Here is an 18,473-nt window from a genome sequence, read left to right as displayed (position 1 = left end):
TTGTTCAAGCAAAAGAAATTAAGAAAGGCTAGGCAAACTTACGTAACCAGGGAAATCATAGTCGATGCCGAGATCTTTGATCTTCTTCCTTCGCTCATTCTCAGCCTTGACCAAGTTGGCGATACGCTTTTGATGCTTGTCTAACGACCGCTTTTGGTTGTGTTTCTTTTGTTGAATGAGCGAGGCGTTGGCCTTGCGGAAACGTCTTGATGAAAATTTGAAAAGGTTTTCATGTACGCTCTCCTTCGGCAAAACCTTGCCTATGTGTCAGAAAAGAAAAGAAAAAGAAGTCGCGCCTTTAGTAAAAGAAGCTAACGACTTCAACTCCTTCCCTACTCTATCCCAGTTATTGATATTTACATTGTAACAAGTGACCAAGCAGCAAATAGTTATCCATCGTTTCGGCAACAATCTCGGCAACCTGTGCTGACTGAAATTCGATAAAACCGTAGTGCTTGGACTGTCCATGCTTGTTGCGGGCTAATCGAAGTCTAGTCACCTTGCCAAACTGGCTAAAGTAACCCTTCATTTCATCCTCATAAAAACCATGGGGTATTCTGCCGAGGTAAATGACACCAACTTCTTCGTCCTATATCATCGTGAGCAGATATTATTAACGCTAAAGCTCCTAGAAGCATAAACGAACATAGCTCCATAAAATGCATTTATACACAGCGCATTACTTACAGTTTTGACTGGTGCCTTTTTCTTCTTGTCAAATTCGGCTTTAGTCTCTTCTTTGCTTTTCTTGACTTGCTCGGGATCAAGGGAAACGACATCCTCTGAGCTTTTGAATGCGTCGGTAGAAGCTTCCTGATCATCGTTATCACTATCGCTTTCATCGTCGTCGCTTGCCATGTCACCAAGAATTTCCTTGCGCAAGGCTTCTTCCTGCTCTTCGGTCATCACTTCTTCGTCAGCAGCGTCCTCGTCGGCGGACTGTTCTTTAACGTCCTCCTCCTTTTCCTCTTCTACTTTTTGTTCTTTGGCAGCCTTCCCCTTTTTGGTGGTCTCGACATTCTTTTTCGTTTCGGCAGGTTTCGTCTGCTTACCACGCGTCGATCTCTTTTGGACAGCACCGTTTGTAGGTTTGCTGTCGGCTTTTCGTACAGCAGCTTTGGTTTTGGGTGGCATGGTTGTAAGTAGTAGGTATGGATTGTACTGCAAGATCAGCTGAAAGGCAACTTTTTTTTTGCGGCAGGAAATTTGGACAAGTTGAGTGGCTTGCGGTTTCCAGATTTGGCATCAGCTGAGTGATAACTGCCTCTTGTGGTTGGCTATGCAAGAATCAATGTCGATAATATTACGACGTTTGGTGTATGTATACATCGTTTGTAAGACATAGCACCAGGTAGATGATCAGACATTTTATGTACATTATGCTGCCTTTACAGTACAGCGTAAGCAGTCCGCATAAGCCGATCTGTAGCTGACGCATAGTAGTCATATAAACCACGCATGTACGTACACTCTGCTTCCCTACTATAACCCTATAGCGTTTCTTTGACCGAAACTCCTTATAAATACTAAGACTGCTACCACTTGGAACAATGCAGGCTGTTATAGTGTGATCATCAAGGAGTTATCAAAGAGCAGATGAAGCTTATTCAATTTAGCGGTGTTGCTCCTCAATATTCATTCGTTTTCCTGGATGGCTCATGTAAGTCTGGGCCTGCGCTTCTGGAACTTAAATTCGTATCACGGTAGCAAACAATGGTTCGGAGAAACCAACCATTTCAAAAGGCCTAAAGGATGTGATAACATAGCGTCATAGCTTCCAGATTAATCATTGTACAATCGACTTGGTAATTATAAAGCGTGTAAGGATAACTCTTTGCTAGTTTCATACGATATGAGCATCAGAGAATGAAGGCTCACCTACCGCTACACTGAGATTCGTAATATCGTAACATAGCTCCCCTGATCAGTATGCCTGAATTGCAATAAGGGCTGTCGAGACGACCATAAAAACGGTCAGTTGGTCAACCAACAAGTCTCACAGAAAGAAGGAAATCGGTTCTTTTAGCACGGATAGAAGATATTGGGGGATGGGGCCAAGGCGAGAAGAAACATGAGGATGGAGATTTAAACAAAGACTCCTGGACTTACTCGGGTACCTTACACTAAAAACTCAAATAAGCGCTATTTCTCACGTTTACTATTGTTTTATTGATCTACAATAGACTTCCGCCAGCTTTCACCAAAACAGGCAACTAATAATTCAAGTTGACATCTGTATACAAATGTTTATTGTTGCCAGAGTCGATTGCAGAAAAGACAATCAGCTACTACAGCTTTCATTGTATACACCGATGATTTTGGCTCAACTCATATCTCACGCAGCAATCTCGACGCAGAAAACTTTTCGCTTGGTCCCTTGAATTGGGGAGCGGATCCAGTCGTAGGGACCAATACACGCGGAACCCAAAGCGGTTGTTTCAGATGAATTTATTAGACGCGTTTTGTAAATGTTTTCCCAGAGGTTCGCGACATACCTAGGATACATCGCCTTTCTTTCTGGTTTCTTACACATTTTTTCTCGGCACATAAACCTGGTAAGGCCATTATCCCTCTTGTCTAAAGCCACGCTGTCGATCAGAAGAAAACATCAAGTTGTGAACAATGTATGTGACATGTTTGAACGATAATCAATGAAAAAATTTATTGGATTTCTTTTTAAAAAATGGTGAACAAACAGGTTAACGTAATACATACAAGGTAAGAAAAAAGAAGGAGGTCTTGGCAGGATAGAAGGTAAGTATGGGAGAGGAGGGCGGTATAAGAGGGAGTGAAATAAATAATAGTATAGCACTAGCAAAAAGAAAAGATAGAGATTATAGCGTACGTAAGATACAGGGTGTGTCGGTGAGCGGGTGTGAGTTGAGATGGTATATCGTGCGCTGCAATGGATCTGTGCGTGCCGGTGTAGAAGGCATGTTTTTGTTGTAGTGGTAGCTGTAGTAGCTGTAGCGCAGTATGTGGTGATTGAGTGATGATTAGCGATGGATGGATGTCGTCTTGAAATAAACGCTCTTTTACAACGACACAAAATAACATGCAACAGCGACAAGGGCGACAAGTGAGTAAGCGGCTGTAACACGGGTGGAAGCACTATCACTAAGCTCTACTTCGTTCCCGACACTGTATTCAATGTTTTTATAATAGGTGTAGGTGTCAACGGAGGTAGCATATTTAGTGTCACCGCCTCCAAAGAAAGTGCTGAACATGAGGCTGGATACTGCGATAGCGTTGCTTGTTCTATATTTGAGCGATTGCTGGTTGATGACCAAGGAACCGTCTTGCCAGACTTGCAGGATGCCGTTGGATTCGGTTGCGTTGTTGATTTTGACGTACATTTCTAATTTCGTCCACTGGTTGGTCTTGAGTTGGATGACGCCACGGGAAAAGCTGATACCGTATTCGTCGTTGCACTGGACAGAGCCAGAACCGCAGATGCTGTTGTCGGGGATGTAGGCGTAAGCTTCTCCCGCTCCTATAGTGCGGATACAAGAAAGGTCGTTTTAAGTTCTGTGTGTCTCGTGAAGCTTTAAAAGCAGAAATACGAGCAGCGTGCATGTGTGTGCATTGCGCCTGTGGGATAAGAACATATACAAGACGAGACGTACCAGCTTCACGCCACATGAGACGCATCGAGAAGCAGTTGGAGCCGGTTGCTTGGTTACCGCCGGAGCAGCTTTCGTCCGGCGAGCCTAATTAGAAAGTTTAAATTACGATAAAGCTAAATTGATTTCGTTTGGGGTCCAGTCATACCTCCAAACAGACCAGGTAACTTGCCGCCAAGAACCCAATCAAAATTTTCTGCGAATGCCAATTCGTAGGTCAAGAGCGCGCTATCAAAGTTGCCGTCGATGGGCACCGCATTAAGCTCGACACCGCCCATGCTGCCGTCGTTGGACTTGGTGCCACTGGGCGAATACGAGCCTGCTGCGTACAGGACACTCAGTACCGTTCCGTTCTGCGTGATGGGATCGCTTTCGAACGAGACATCCGTGTTGCCGTAAAAGTTGCTCGTCGAGATACCCCACTGGTCCGCCATGAAGCTGGAGGCGCTGCTGCCAGAGTCGCCCAACGGAGCCGTCCATGTCTGCTTGAGTCCAAGTTCGCTGGCGCGATCAGAAAGCTGGGCCATTGACGAGGCCAGGATGCCGGACGAAAGAACCACGAATTGCGGGAGCCAGTGCATAATCGAAAAGGTTCTGCGTGAGAGAGGAATTGGAGGACGTGGGATAGAAAAGGTAAAAAGAGCGAAAGGAAAGGAAAAAGTGAAATAAAAGAAAAAGAAAAGGAGAAAAGAATTAAGGGAAAACGAGAGCGGCACTTTTGGTACCTGGAAAATGGCACGCACGCAGCGCACACAAAAAGACACAAGAGAGAGCCCTGCTTAATTTATACAAGCGCCTAAAAATAACAAAACACTATGGAAAGCCCGGTGCCATAACCCGTTGCGACAGATTCGGCCTTCTCTTTTTTGGATAAGCCCCATTTCGCCACCCTCCCCCCACGCTTTGATGCCCCGTTTCTTTGTTTTGAGGTCCTAAATTTTCTTGGGGTGAAGGTGAGGTAGCAAGAAAGCAGCACCGTTCGGAAATTGATGCTGCTGCTGATGAATGGTTGCTAGACACACGCTGAGAGTATATCGGAGGGAAGCACACAGCGTCTTCTGAACGGGGCTCTAATACAAAGTCCCACTTTGAGAAAATTTGCTTTTTATATGCTTAACGTTCTTGAGGGATTGGCATTTGACCTTTTGAACGCGAATGTTCTATAAAAGGCTTTTTTTTGTTGATACCGGATAACTCGATCGGACGTGCAGGAAAACTTGAGCTTCTCTTTGCAGCGCTTGTCACAGTTCCTGAGCCTGATTTCTAACCGCCGATGTGTGTTGTTTACATTCTCTTTTCCCATGGAATTACAAAACACCGCATTCCCATAGTTGGTTGACGCGAACACTGAGTCTGACGTGATGTCGGCTGGTATTGCGTATTGCGAACATCTTTCTCGCTGCGTTATGTTTGTCTTCATACCCTAACGGACGTGTCTCTGTTCCGTGTTGTTTGTTTTTAGGCCCGTTTTGGTTTCTGCAGGTACAAGGTGTTGTGCTATTACCTGTCCTTTTTTCCCGTAAGCGACCGGTATGCATAAAGTATATTTATGGAATACCGTATGCAGCCTACACTACAGGCATTGCCTCATCTCCACTTTTGCCCACGTTTTATGATAACTGAGCGTTTATTCACTGCCAACATGCATATGTGACGCGTGCTTTGTTATATCCTGCAACGAGAGGGCACTTTCTAGCAGTCTGTGTCTAACGCTAAAATTTTCATCATTGTGTGTGTTTGTGCGTGATGAGGGTTATCCCGTGCACTCAATAAACAGGCTTTCTGTACGATTTGATAATAAGTGCTCTCATACGTGACACAAGCACAATGAAAAAAATGCATTTATTACGGCGTACAGTTATAATTTTTCTGTGAAATGTACGTGACGCAAAAAGAATGATCAGAGCTGACTCGACTGTGGTCCACGCTGCAAAAGCGTCATTCCACCCTCTTGCTGATGGAAAAGCGTAATCATTAATTAAACAACCAACAAATATATATGATCATCATTTGATGTAATTATGGACAATAGTTGCATCCATGAGTTATGGATAGCGGGTCATATCAGTGGTACGTAGGACGATCGTGCTACTGTTAATTTCGCCATAGAAAGCACCGTGTTCTTTTTATTTCTTAAGAAGTAGACCTAAAAAGCCGACAATCGATGTTTAATACAATATTATACTCGATTATAGCTCTAGCGATAAAAAGCTTTGCTGTGTATAGGACGACCAATTTTAATCGCCAAGTAGAACCTTAGAGCTAACTATGTCCCTTTGATTATAAAAGACCGAAACAAATTGGATGAAGCATTTGTAACTATGATATAGAAGGGTTGCTTCTTTTACAGCCTTATCAACGTGGTAAGCATTTTCAATTTCAGATTCATTATATGAAGGAGCAACAGTGATTATTGATGATCCCTCCTTTATGAGGAAAACCACCCCATAGCACTGGTGTCTTAACTTAAAATGATACTGCTGAGTGCCAATATCCAAAAATATTAACGATGCTTTTTACTGCAAATAAGATGCATGTCAACAGATAACGCGCAAATTTTCATATGATAAACTCACGTTATAGGCCTCATCACGCATATGCCGCCGACTGCTTTTGGTAGCAAGGGAGTGTCATGATGAATCGAAATTTATTGTTGTCATAACCTCGTTGCTTCTACTGACGACGATGCCAGCTGAAACAGGTAGAGATGGAGGGTATTTCGTGTAAGTTTTAATGAATTTATCGTCATTCTCTTAGATGCATGTCATCGTTAGAAACCTCCTATGTTTATAGCTATCACTTTAGAAATACTTATTCAACTTAGAGTTATGGTTAACTGCATACTGTCGTGTTGGTAGTAGGTGGATAGCGTTAACAGACTCGCTTACGTATTAACGTATCATATAGGCACTGCAGTAATTAACTCATGATTATGTACACAATCTTATAATAGAACAGCACGTGATAAAGATCATCGGGGATACCAATAATAGAAAAGACGTTCTTCATCTGCGAGAAAATTTCTGCTTTGAAGCTTAGTCCACCAGTGATAGAAAAAGATAATGAACATTATATATCATCATCAAACCAAGTCGAAATATATGTATCTAGCGGAGAAAACTATAAAGAAAGTACATGGGGTACTTGACGTTAACCGCAAACACCTCGAGCTACGTCTTGCTCTGCCTGCTCTGGCTTCACGCAGTTTGAAGCAGGGCAATCAAACACGATAAATATTATATTGCAATATGGATGAAATATTCAGCTATAGATCCTATACATACACATTTAGAATGACTTTACCAGATATATTTTACGATAATTAAGTTTAGCGGGCTTAAAAAAGTATTCGCAGAACACTAATACGGTAGTAGAAGAGAAGCATCAATGCTTGTAAGACTATGATAGTGACAAACAAATTTGATTGGTAGCAAATGGTGGTGAAAATCATAAAGCGAAATGGTGGATTGAGCTACTAACAGATTACTGCTGATATATGTATTACTTTGATCCATACAAGATTTTTATATATGAGGGGAAGGAAACAAAGGCACAGGATGCGATGATTACAAAGATGGATATGATTAATGGTATAATGTGAGGGTAAAGGGGAAGAGATGATGTACATATTGTTAGGTTCGGTTTTACATAGCCATGTCCTCGCCTTCTTCGTCGTCATTTTCGACCAGATCAAAATTGTTTGCCCTTAACTTTTGTACGTCATACTTGTCTTCAAGCATCATACGTTTGAGCATTTTTTCTGCCATCATTTTCCCGCGCAATTGATCACACGTTGCTTTGAGTTGGTTGTTCTCTTGTCGGACATGCTCAAGCTGACGTTGCAATAGCTCGTTGTCGCGAGTAAGCGAGCCGATCGTGGACCTCATTTGTCCATGCTGCTGATTCTTTTTAGCACGGTATTTTGCAGATGCTGCCTTGTTTCTCTGTCGACGTTCCTGGAGTGAAAGTGTAGCTTCCGGCGACTGTTGCGAGAACGGTGGGGATGACGTCAAAGAAGATGACACGTTGGTATTCACATTGTCTAAATATGGGTGATACCGTCCTCGCTGTAAGTTCGACGACGACGACAACGACGACGAAGGTGGTAGCGATTGAGGTTTTTTCCGGTTATCTACCTTGAAATCAGATACCAATGGTCCACAGAGCTGAGACGACTCTGAGATTATAGAAGAAGACGAGAGGCTGGAAAATGAGTTCGTAGGACTGCTCAAGTCTTCACCCGCTGTATTATCGTTTGGTGGGGATGTGATAGCAGAAATGGCCATTGGGAAATGCATGTTCTCGACAGGTTTGGTCATTGTCAGCATAATGACTGGCGTTTTTGTTGCGGTGTATAAGAGGAAAAAGTAGGTGGGAAAGAAGAAGAGGAAAATAATCGAAATCGCAGCAATCCTTTTTGTGTGCGTGTTCTGCTATCTGTTTTATATGGAAAAAGGAACTTTTTTTAATTATTTGACAACACGCATTTCACGCGTTGATATTATTACCATACCGCAGCCTGATCCTCAAGTGCGCTTTATGGACATATTAAAAATTACAATAAGCAAACCGCATCATCACCATCATCACCATCTTAATAAGCATATTAGAATTCAGAAGCGCCACCGTGCACCGCTGCTGCTGCTGCTGCGTGCTTTTGCTGTGGGTGCCGCCCACACCATGCAACACAACGTAGCCTTCCATCATTAACAGCAGTGTAGGATATACAGCGCTGCACCCACAACACATCGTACAGCTGTCGAAACTTGTTTAGACAAATTCAGTTCATTCCCTGCATAGAGAGCAGGGTAACAATAACAATCATACAGAGCGTTTGAAAGTGTTTCGTGTTGGGGGGGGGGCTATATTAGTATCTCATCAGATTGTGTGTATGGCTTATTACGTAGTACGTACTACATACTGCCAGTCGTATGAGTATTTGTTGTGCTTGTTAGTAGGTTGAATGATCATGTTTACATCTCCCATGACGTCCAAAGTGTCTTTTGCTTAGCAACTGTCTGTGTATTGAGACTTTTGGAAAAGTGACATTTACTTGCGTGTCTATGACATCTCATATTCTACACACGCATACAACAAAAAGACAACAGGACTTGATTCTGTCCGGTTTAGTATCTCACAGACACAACATATGGGAAACTCAGCAGGTACGTGTGTACATAGTGCGTAGAGAGGATGCATGCACACAGATGCGGCGAGAAACACATCCTAGCATATTAATAACGCATTGTCCGTCAGACCTTTTACAGCATTACCTAACAGTCAACAAAGATGCCCTTGGCTGCATATATAATATCGGTTGCTCTTTTTTTGAGGTCTCACGCAATAATACCATCGGATCGCATCCGACTGGTGAGCATACAAGATTCTGAGACGCGAAATAAAGAGATGAAACTTCTGATGACCTGCCTTGATGTGTGCCAGCCCGCCCTGAGGACGTCAAGTGACGACGAACACGGAGAGGAAGGGAGGGAGGGATCGATGCATTACATTAGTTATTTATGCAATGTTTTTTTTGTCCTTTGCTTGCCCTGCAGGATTGTTTTTAAGACCTCGGCGACCGAGTTCTATAATAGTTAAAGCACGAGTTTAAAGGTTTCCCGGTTTGAATATTGATACTGCACATATTGGATTGATGTAAATGCGTACCGGACCATCGCCCCTCTCCCCCCATCATTGGTCGATCCATTTGCCATGCTTGTTCGCGACTCTCATTACGGCCTTTGCAAGCGGGGATTTTAGACCGTCTGTGTAACAATTTCCGGAAGAATGGTTTAGTGAACATGATTCCATTTACCACAGAGAGAGAGAAATGTCGGATCCGAGGATATTGTCACATAAATTGACAGCTTGCGGTTCGGCTGCTGCCTCATGCTAATCGTGATATTAATTATCTAATTATATTAGATAATCTAGAAGCAACGATCCGCAAGCCTGGGCTTACACGCGTCCCGCTCTTCCTTTATTATTTATTACTGCTAGCCAATATTGTCGTCGGAGAAGCAATGGCCTCATATAATCGTTTTAATTATTCGTTCAACATCGTCTCATCATCTAGAAATCGTTTCTTTTCTTTCAAAACAGAAGGATCGAAAAAAGATATAAAAGAAGAAGAAAACATCTATCCTTTTTAGTTCCTTACTCTCTCCTAGCATCTCATCACCACCACCACCCCTCCCACTCGTTTTACCTATTATCACATAACAAAACTACAGAGATGAAGACAACCTTCCTTGGACTTTTGGCTACTGTCGCTCTCGTCAGCGCTTATCCTGCAAGCAGCGGCTCTTCGAGCGAATGTAGCCCTATCTACGGCCAGTGTGGTGGCAAGCACTGGCAAGGCACGACTTGCTGCGCTGAAGGCTCGACCTGCGTTCCTCAGGAAAACAACGAGTACTACTCTCAATGCTTGCCTGGTGGTATGTTACCTTATTTCACATAGTCAAAACGCCAAACGCATATGTCCGGTGTAACCTCATGTATTTATACGCAACTGTTCGTGTACCACCCACAGTTGCTTCCTCAAAGACTACTACTACTGCTGCTGCTCAAACCACCACGACCGAGGCCCCCAAGTCTACGACAACCGCTGCTCCTAGCAAGACCACCACTACTGACGAAGTAGAGGTACTCACCACCACTTCTTCTAGCGCTGCTGCTACAAGCACTAGCGACAGCAGCAGTGGTAGCGATTATGCGGCTGTCTCTGGCGGCAAGGCTGGTGATGGCTCGACCACTCGTTACTGGGATTGCTGCAAGGCCTCGTGCAGCTGGCCTGACAAGGCTTCTGTTTCATCACCCGTGAGCGTCTGTGCTGCTGACGGTGTTACGTTGGCTGACGCCAATGAACAAGTATGTAAAGAACAGCAGCAAATGAATCATGTCATATCATACTAGTATACTCATGAAAACTTTTCGTTTTCTCTCCAGAGCGGTTGCAATGGCGGCGGTGGCTACATGTGCACCGACAACCAGCCTTGGGAGGTCAATGAAAACCTCTCGTACGGTTTCGCTGCTGCTTCGATTGCTGGCTTGGATGAATCTGGCTGGTGCTGCGGCTGTTACGAGCTCACTTTCACTTCGGGTGAGATCGACGGCAAGAAGATGGTCGTCCAGGTCACCAACACCGGTGGCGATCTCGGTAGCAACCACTTTGATCTTCAAATCCCTGGTGGTGGTGTCGGTATCTTTAACGGTTGCGAGTCCCAGTGGAATGCTCCCTCGAACGGCTGGGGTGAGCGTTACGGCGGTCTCAACTCTGCCAGCGGCTGTACCGACCTTCCCAAGCAGCTGCAGGCCGGCTGCGAATGGAGATTCAACTGGTTCAAGAACGCCAACAACCCATCGGTCTCCTTCAAGGAAGTCACTTGCCCAAGTGAGCTTACCAAGAAGACCGGTTGCTCCAGAAACTAAACACTTTCTGCAGAATTTTTGTTTCTCTTCATTTTTGACTTTACTTGTGAAAGCAACTATTCAGAATAAAAAGAGCACAAAATTTCATTTTTTTTTACTTTATAATCTTTACGGATTTGCGTTTGATTTATGCGCTCTCTGTTTGCATAATTTTTTTTTACCGTAGACAATGTTGATGGCTTGTTGTGAATGACCTGTTGAAGTTGGAGATACCAGTAACAAAATATAGTCATAATTACAGTAACTTACTATTATGTGTTGAGACCAATGGATCAAAAGAGTTCGCGTCTAGGTGTATAACTCAAGGCTGATAATTTACAGATACATGTAGCGATCAATGCTCGTATTGGTATGATATACACAATTTCACCAGCTGATCGTAGCCTCACTGTGGGATGACAAACCGATGTGTGCAATTGAACTAGTAAGGAAAGAGAGGTGCTTACTAAGTTGCCGTTTCCAGAACGTCTTTCAGGTTTTTGTACCACGCGACAAAATAATACTATGGCAATTCGGAATTGAGAGAGACACTCACAAGTACGTACTTGTCCGCTAATGTTCAACAAGATGCCACTTTTCCTCATTATGAGGAAGCTATAAAAGAACAGGCTCTCGCTCATCTATAGTATACAAGTCTTTATGTTCATGTATGATTTGTTACAGCTTAAGTACTTAGGATTTAAGGCCAAACACACTATCTCTTTTTTTTAGTATATGGAAATAGAAAATTGTTACATTAACCGCTAGATCATTCCGGCGCCTTGGATCAATTTGCCATACATGTTACGGAGCATCAACATAATGTATCATGAATTCGTAAAAAATGTCTATTTTTGTTATAGCCATGAGCTGAACTGGGAGAAGAAAGAGTTAGGACCTCTTGTCTTCATGTTCGCTACGGAATTCTTGAGTTTCTTTGCTGTATAGTTTTGGTATGTTATATATTGTCCGATACTGTCATTTCTTATTATAACGTTGATGGAGTTTCAGCATGCTTTAGAATATAAAATTGGAGAAAAGAACCCGGGGATTAGAGTTCTCTCTCAGGGGTTGCATGAGCTTGTGTGACACAAACTTAAATAATTGTGCATCACAATATATAGTTTAAAAGGAGCATCTTTTTTTTTTTTTGTAGAAAGGAGCATCTTTTTCTCTATTTACTCACATAATCTGCCAAAGTATATGACTTCCTCCATGATATCAAGGATCCCATATCGATGGAGACTCGTGTTCATTGGATTCGGTACAGCGTTTATTCTTGCACAATGCTGGATCTTAGCGACGCAGCCAAGAGCACAGATCCAACAGCAGTATCAGCCAAAACCAAAAGACCAAGACTCAACAACACAATCACTTTACGGAATCGACACCTTTGAATCGAGTTTACCACCAATACAAAGACAAGATTTCGCGTTTCGTACAGATCCATACCGGCAGTCAGAAGTGAAAAAGGCGTTTGTACATGCATGGAAGGGATATAGTACGTATTGCTTTTCTGCTTTTCATTGTAAAACAAGCAGCTGGCAGCAGAACAAACAAACAAAAGAAGCAAGCAAGCAGTATGTGTGTATACAGTATTATAACGATTCTGTGACAACAGTGAAATACGCCAAGGGTCATGATGAGCTCATGCCTGTTTCGCAACAATACAAAAACCCGTTTGGAGGCTGGGGGGCAAGTCTGGTGGATGGGCTTAGTACGTTGGTGGTGATGGAGCTCCATGAGGAGTTTGAGGAAGCTCTACCTGAATTGGCAAAGATCAATTTCACAGTGGACCAAAAAGTCAGCGTGTTCGAATCAACGATCCGGTACCTCGGTGGTCTGCTATCTGCGTACGAGTTGACAAATCAGAAACACCCAATACTGCTTCAAAAAGCAGATGAGCTGGGGCAAGCGCTTCTGCCTGCTTTCGAAACACCTTCAGGCTTACCGCCGCACGAATGGAATCCAGTCAAGTATGTATGTGTGTGTCTTCTTTTCTTTTTGGTTCCCAAAGTGATCATGTAATAGAGAGCGCGACCTGTGTGACCTGAGCAAAGGAAGGAAGAAAAGGGTGTATATGAGCTAATTGTGGGGTTCTATATATACTTTATGTATCCAGGGGTCTGGCGCCTGGCAATAATACCCTTATTGCTGAAGTCGGCACGCTGCAGTTGGAGCTTTTGACATTGGCACTGCACACGCAAAACCAGGTTTACGCAGAAAAGGCGCAAATCATCACCGACTTTATTGACAGCGCCGGATACGAGCATGGCATGTACCTTCCCGGACTGTATCCAAGTGGCTTGCGAGCGGATAAAGGCCGATTTACCGACTGTACGTATATATGTGGAGAGGTGGAGGGAAACGGGCATCAGGAACATCGTTTATTATGCTGACATGTGATCCAAGCCACCTGCAGTTTTGGAGCGATGGGAGATAGCGTGTACGAATACTTTCTAAAGGAGTATATCCTTACGGACGGCTCCATACCGCAATATGGGTACCTATGTAAGCTTTACTGCTGCTGGTTTTACAAAGAAAGTATACGGAGAGTTGGTTTGCATTAATAACCTTGAGGTGGAAAATGCAGATACCCGGTCCATTGACAGCATGAAGCATCACATGCTAAGACAACTGCCAGGGACCGAATTTCTTTTCTTACCGCCGTACGATACTCGGTCAGGCCAGGCAAAGAACTTTATGGATCATCTGACATGTTTTGTTCCGGGCATGTTGGCTATGGGCGCTCAGATCTTTGATCGACCAGAGGATATGGTGATTGCAAAAGGATTGTTGGAGACATGCGTTTACATGTATCGCAGCTCAGAGACTGGATTATGTCCAGAAACGTGGTTTGCTTCAGACACGGACAAGTATAATCCTTTGACATATGCCCGTTCAAAGGATGAAATTAAACATTCTCGCGAATGGTGGTACGCAGAGGGAGTATACCAGCCACATGAGCCTGCGTCCTCAACATCGTCATGGTCTGATTTGCTCCAACCCTGGTCTGCTACAGCCTTGGCTCCTGCAAAATTGCCCCGGCCTAACGGTTTACGCGCAGGCGATAAAAAGTACATGCTAAGGCCAGGTAAAACACAGGCGTTTTTGGATTTTCCTACTCAAAAAAAAAAAACTTAAAAAATACACGCCCTTTCTATGTGTGCACGATTTATAGAAACACTTGAAAGCATTTATATCCTGTATCGTATCACCGGAGACCCAAAGTACCAAGAGTATGGATGGGAAATATTCCAGTCGTTAGAGACATATTGCAAGACGGATGCGGCCTATGCTGCCATTTACAATGTGGATGACAAAGAGACGAGCAAGATGGACTCTATGGAAAGGTAATGCAAAGGACTACTACTACTACCGCATAGTAGTAGTAGTAGTAGTAGTAGATCCAGAGAACTCATCCACACATGCGATAAAGGCACCATCTGATAATTGTTCATTCTTTTTTGTTTTTTGGTTAGTTTTTTGTTTGCAGAAACGATGAAATACCTCTATTTACTTTTCAGCCCACCCGAACTGATTTCGCTAGACAAATTTGTCCTCAACACCGAGGCACATCCATTCCTTCGTCGATCCTGGGAGTGAAACTACCGCCTGGGTGGTTTATATGTTGTATTCTGTTTGTTTTGTTGGTTGCTATTATTATACATATACAGAAAGAAGAAGAAGAAAAAAAATAAAAGGATTGGGTGTGTAGTCGAGGGGGTGGGGGGATATGAATGTAGATTAAACAAATGTAAAGTTTTTCTTTAGGAAATGGTTGTCGTATGAAAGGTATTATTGGAGGGAACGCTTAGAAGAAAAAAGAATGAAAGCATAAATAGCGAGAAAGAGAGAGAGAGAGAGAATGGGATTATGTGATCAGAATAGTTGGTTCAGTAAAGAGTCTGTGGATAGGTAGCCCAGCACAACATCGTCATCATCCATCATCCGGGAGCCAATATGTGGATCGCCTGGCGTAAGCATATCATGTTCGTCTATGTATCGTTTGAGTAGCTCGTCCGTCGCCCGTTCTTGCTGGCCAAATAATGACAGACCACTACCGTCCATCAAGAACTCTGTGGCATTGTAGAAATCATTGTCAACGATACCGACCATGGTAGGTTGATGGCGTGGGGAGCTATGGTTCGATGGATTGCTGCTGCTGGTTCCACTACTGCTGGTCTCGACGCTCAAGTGGCAACTCATGTCGTCTGCGGCACAAAAATCCTGCGCTGATGCGGCAGCTGCAGCTGCAGCTGCAGCCGCGGCGGCCACCACATCTTGACTATCATTTCCTTGACATAACATGAGATCGCCTCTGGATGCGGGTAACATGAGATGATCGATCGCGTAATCCGCAAGATTGGCGTTGGAAAGGAGACCTGCGGATGGTTGCTGATGCTGATGTTGTTGTTGTTGTGGAGGTGGTGGTTGAGGTGTTGTTTGCTGCTGCTGCTGTTGTTGTTGTTGGATATCGTCGATGTCGTCGTCTTCAAGGAAGACAGGCTCATCTGCGACTTCTGGAGGAGGGGAGAAGCAGTCGCGAAAGTCAAGTGAGACGGTGGTTCCACTAAAGATGGATTCCTCGTCTTCTTGCCGACGCTGCTGTTGACGCTTTTCTTGGGCAGCCAGCTGTTGCTGTTGGGCGGCAAGCGTCTCGGCGGTCAGCTTGAGTGGTTGTTCAGACCGTGGCGGTGGCGCAAAGGGCGCAGGAGGCATCCGAGAAGCATATTTGCGAGGATTGAGATGGGGCGCAAATTTGATCCGGTAAATATCGAGCACACGCTGCAGCAGGCTTTTGCGATTGGCAAGTTGCCGTGGATTCAGCCAAGCCTGGGAAAAGAAAAGGAGGCAACACAGCACACACACACACACACACATGTCAGTCAGACAAACACAACAAACAAACACGACGGATCGTATACCATAAGTTCGCAAAAGGCCATGTTTGTTTACGCTACCAGTTTCCATCCCAGTTCGTTGCATCGTGCCTCATCGAGCTGGCGTTGCGTCACTGCAGGCGTGTTGGCCGTGATGTTGATAGCGCGTGGAAACACACAGTTGCTTTTCCGGAATGGCGCATCAATCACATCCAGGGGCACAGTTTCGACATTGATCCGTATCCGACATTTCGTGCCCTGCGGTCCGTCGTCGATAGAGATTGTCTTTGGCAGATATCGTTGCTGCTGCTGCTGTTGCTGTTGCTGTTCCATCGAGGCCATGGTCTTGAGCATCTTGTCAGCTGGTTCGTCGGCATGGCAGAGGAGATGATGGTCGTTCTCGGACTCGCGAAGTTTGCGTTTACGAAGTGTCCCGTTCAGCAGTTTCTCCTGTCGTGCCACGCGTCTTGACCGCATACTCGGATAACGGTTCCGGTAAGAATCGACTGCGCGCTGGATAAGGCCTCGTTTGCCAGCAATCTCGTTAGCATTCAAGCTCGCAAGCTTCCATCCCAAGACATTGCATTCGGTCTCGTACGCCCATCGATTGCCGCGATACGTTTCACGCGGGAGGTTGGCACGTGGATACACCTGAAATTTCCAAAGAAGAAAGAAGAGTATTTGAAGATCAGTGACACTGGTTTTCCTTTTTGCGATGTGTGTATGCGTTCAAAATCCTCTGTTGCAAATTGTGCTCCCCGTTATCCCCATATGATGCATTTGTAGTAGAACAGAGGAAACCAAAACCACAATGGGGATGGCAAAAAAACAAGAGAAAAAAAAAGACGTTTTCAAAACGCACTCCCTGTATCTATCCGCTCGCACAACGAGGATTTATTGTACAACGCAGCATTACTCACGCAGTTATCGCGCTTGAACGTTTCGTCGAGTTGGTTGACGTTCACCTTGTCCAGATCCGTTCGAATGCAGTATTGTCGAAGGATCCGATGATGCGAATACACAAAGCTGACCCATTCGACCCCGTCGCGGTTTTCAGTGAGGGGCTCATGGTGTGAGACAGTTCCATCAGTGCTGTTTGTATTGTCATTGGTGTTCGATGACGATGATGATGCTGTTGAGGGTGATGGTGGTGTTGATATTTCAGCATCGCCATTGTCATTATCGGTCTTGTCCACTGCCGATATCGCATCTGCCAATGCCATTGCTACTTGAGTGGCGGCACTACTCCATACATCCTGTGGCTGTTGTGATGATGATGATGATGATGATGATGGTGATAGTGGAGGACTCACTGCAGAATCAACAAAGGAGAGAGAGAGAGAGAGACTGCGTTTTAGCATAAAAGATAGATGATTACAAAAGGAGATTGTCGGAAACTTGTGGTACCTGTCGTCGTCGTCGTCGTCTTCTTCTTCTCTCTAATCTTGTTCAGCGTCTTTTCAATTATGCTCAGCTGCTCGGCGGTCAAGGATTCCAGTAATGATTCAGCCTTATCTGTTGGATGCAGAAGATCGTTGACGCAGAACTGGGTCTGTCTGGACTGTGGAGAGGTCGCGGCGAGGGTGGCTGCAACAATGGCAGCTGCCAACGATGTGGTGGTAGAAGATGGTGACACCAAATTATCTGTAGCGGTGGTTGCACGGTTGCTGTCGTCCATTAGAACAACAAGGATAGACACCAGACAGGGCGGGAGAGTGGGGAGGGTGTGTTTTTGTTGTGTTAGTAAAAGGTGGGCGTGTGGAAAACGACGCGTTTCCAGAAGCGAGGGGATGTGGAAGAGGTGAAAGAAGGGAGAAGAGAGAGAGAGAGAGAGAAAGAGAGTGGACCACTTTGTTTGCTTTGCTGACTTTGTAGAATTTTGAAAAAAATTGGGTCGGTTGTTGTTGCGGAGGAGGAAACCCGCCAAGTGCAAAATATATGTTTGTAATGAGAAAATCAGAAACCTTCGTGGATGCGTAGCGCGCTGGAGGGTTTACTTTGGCCAAATTCCTTGGCTCATTCTGGTCCTCGAGGTCCTGCTCTGAAGAATGGAACTAAATACTCTTGGGTCGTCAGAAATGTTGGGTGCCCTGTCTTTAGCATTGGCCCCCCTCCCCTCTCCTCTTCCGATGCCCCACCTTTCCGTTATGACTCTAACTAGGCGGGAGATCACTCTTCTCGTGACCGCAGTGACTCTATTCAAGCGTCTCAGAAACGAAAACGCTTCCGTTGTCTGTTACATGTCATCACACACACACACACACGCGCGCGCTTTTGTGATAAAGAGGGCTGGCTGCTGGGTGGCGGGGGCCAAGTGTGGAGTCTCAGAAAAGGGGGACCCACGACGGGCCACGACCTACCTACCGGCAATTTTCGGACAGGAAAAACAATTATCTTACACGCTTTTCTAATAGTTTTCAAGGCCATGCAGATCGCTCTTTCTTTTATCTCTTTTAAGCTTTGCATCTCGCTATAGCCGTGCCGCATCTATTTAGCTTCTTGACGCTATTCATGAGACGTGGGGCTGTTTTGCATATGTGGTCAATGCAAAGGACAA

The 18,473-nt window shown here is 44.6% G+C and overlaps 6 protein-coding genes across 6 annotated transcripts; 2 read left to right on the top strand and 4 right to left on the bottom strand.

Annotated features, from left to right (window-relative positions):
* Positions 1-18: 18 nt before the first annotated feature.
* On the bottom strand, positions 19-1,134 carry BDB00DRAFT_755771 (uncharacterized protein; the record flags this gene model as incomplete). Its single annotated transcript, XM_053118856.1, has 3 exons — positions 19-260; positions 361-579; positions 672-1,134. 3 exons carry the CDS (start codon positions 1,132-1,134, stop codon positions 19-21), a joined length of 924 nt encoding a protein of 307 aa, XP_052984099.1.
* Positions 1,135-2,636: 1,502 nt separating this feature from the next.
* On the bottom strand, positions 2,637-4,365 carry BDB00DRAFT_802086 (uncharacterized protein). Its single transcript, XM_053121923.1, has 3 exons — positions 3,772-4,365; positions 3,627-3,710; positions 2,637-3,493 (listed from the first exon to the last, which is right to left on the bottom strand). The coding sequence occupies exons 1-3, from the start codon at positions 4,202-4,204 to the stop codon at positions 3,036-3,038; spliced, it is 975 nt and encodes a 324-aa protein (XP_052984098.1). The 5' UTR covers positions 4,205-4,365; the 3' UTR covers positions 2,637-3,035.
* A 2,995-nt stretch (positions 4,366-7,360) lies between these two features.
* Positions 7,361-7,639, bottom strand: BDB00DRAFT_752706 (uncharacterized protein; the record flags this gene model as incomplete). The annotated part of the gene is made up of 1 exon (XM_053118644.1): positions 7,361-7,639. A coding segment is annotated over one exon (279 nt), but the record flags the coding sequence as incomplete, so codon positions are not given.
* A 2,276-nt stretch (positions 7,640-9,915) lies between these two features.
* Positions 9,916-11,048, top strand: BDB00DRAFT_752709 (RlpA-like double-psi beta-barrel-protein domain-containing protein-containing protein; the record flags this gene model as incomplete). The annotated part of the gene is made up of 3 exons (XM_053118645.1): positions 9,916-10,060; positions 10,156-10,493; positions 10,572-11,048. Coding segments are annotated over 3 exons (960 nt in total), but the record flags the coding sequence as incomplete, so codon positions are not given.
* An 894-nt stretch (positions 11,049-11,942) lies between these two features.
* On the top strand, positions 11,943-14,301 carry BDB00DRAFT_881444 (glycoside hydrolase; the record flags this gene model as incomplete). Its single annotated transcript, XM_053128080.1, has 6 exons — positions 11,943-11,964; positions 12,655-13,009; positions 13,156-13,370; positions 13,446-13,544; positions 13,627-13,982; positions 14,215-14,301. 6 exons carry the CDS (start codon positions 11,943-11,945, stop codon positions 14,299-14,301), a joined length of 1,134 nt encoding a protein of 377 aa, XP_052984095.1.
* Positions 14,302-14,915: 614 nt separating this feature from the next.
* BDB00DRAFT_867956 (uncharacterized protein) lies at positions 14,916-17,594 on the bottom strand (the record flags this gene model as incomplete). The annotated part of the gene is made up of 4 exons (XM_053126408.1): positions 14,916-15,869; positions 15,998-16,567; positions 16,837-17,228; positions 17,324-17,594. The coding sequence occupies 4 exons, from the start codon at positions 17,592-17,594 to the stop codon at positions 14,916-14,918; spliced, it is 2,187 nt and encodes a 728-aa protein (XP_052984094.1).
* Between the last annotated feature and the right edge of the window lie 879 nt (positions 17,595-18,473).

The sequence above is a fragment of the Zychaea mexicana genome (genome assembly GCF_025766255.1).
Source record: "Zychaea mexicana strain RSA 1403 chromosome Unknown BDB00scaffold_7, whole genome shotgun sequence".
Taxonomy (NCBI): domain Eukaryota; kingdom Fungi; phylum Mucoromycota; class Mucoromycetes; order Mucorales; family Lichtheimiaceae; genus Zychaea; species Zychaea mexicana.
Note: the sequence above shows the minus strand (reverse complement) of the source record. Positions and strands in the feature narration are given on the sequence as shown.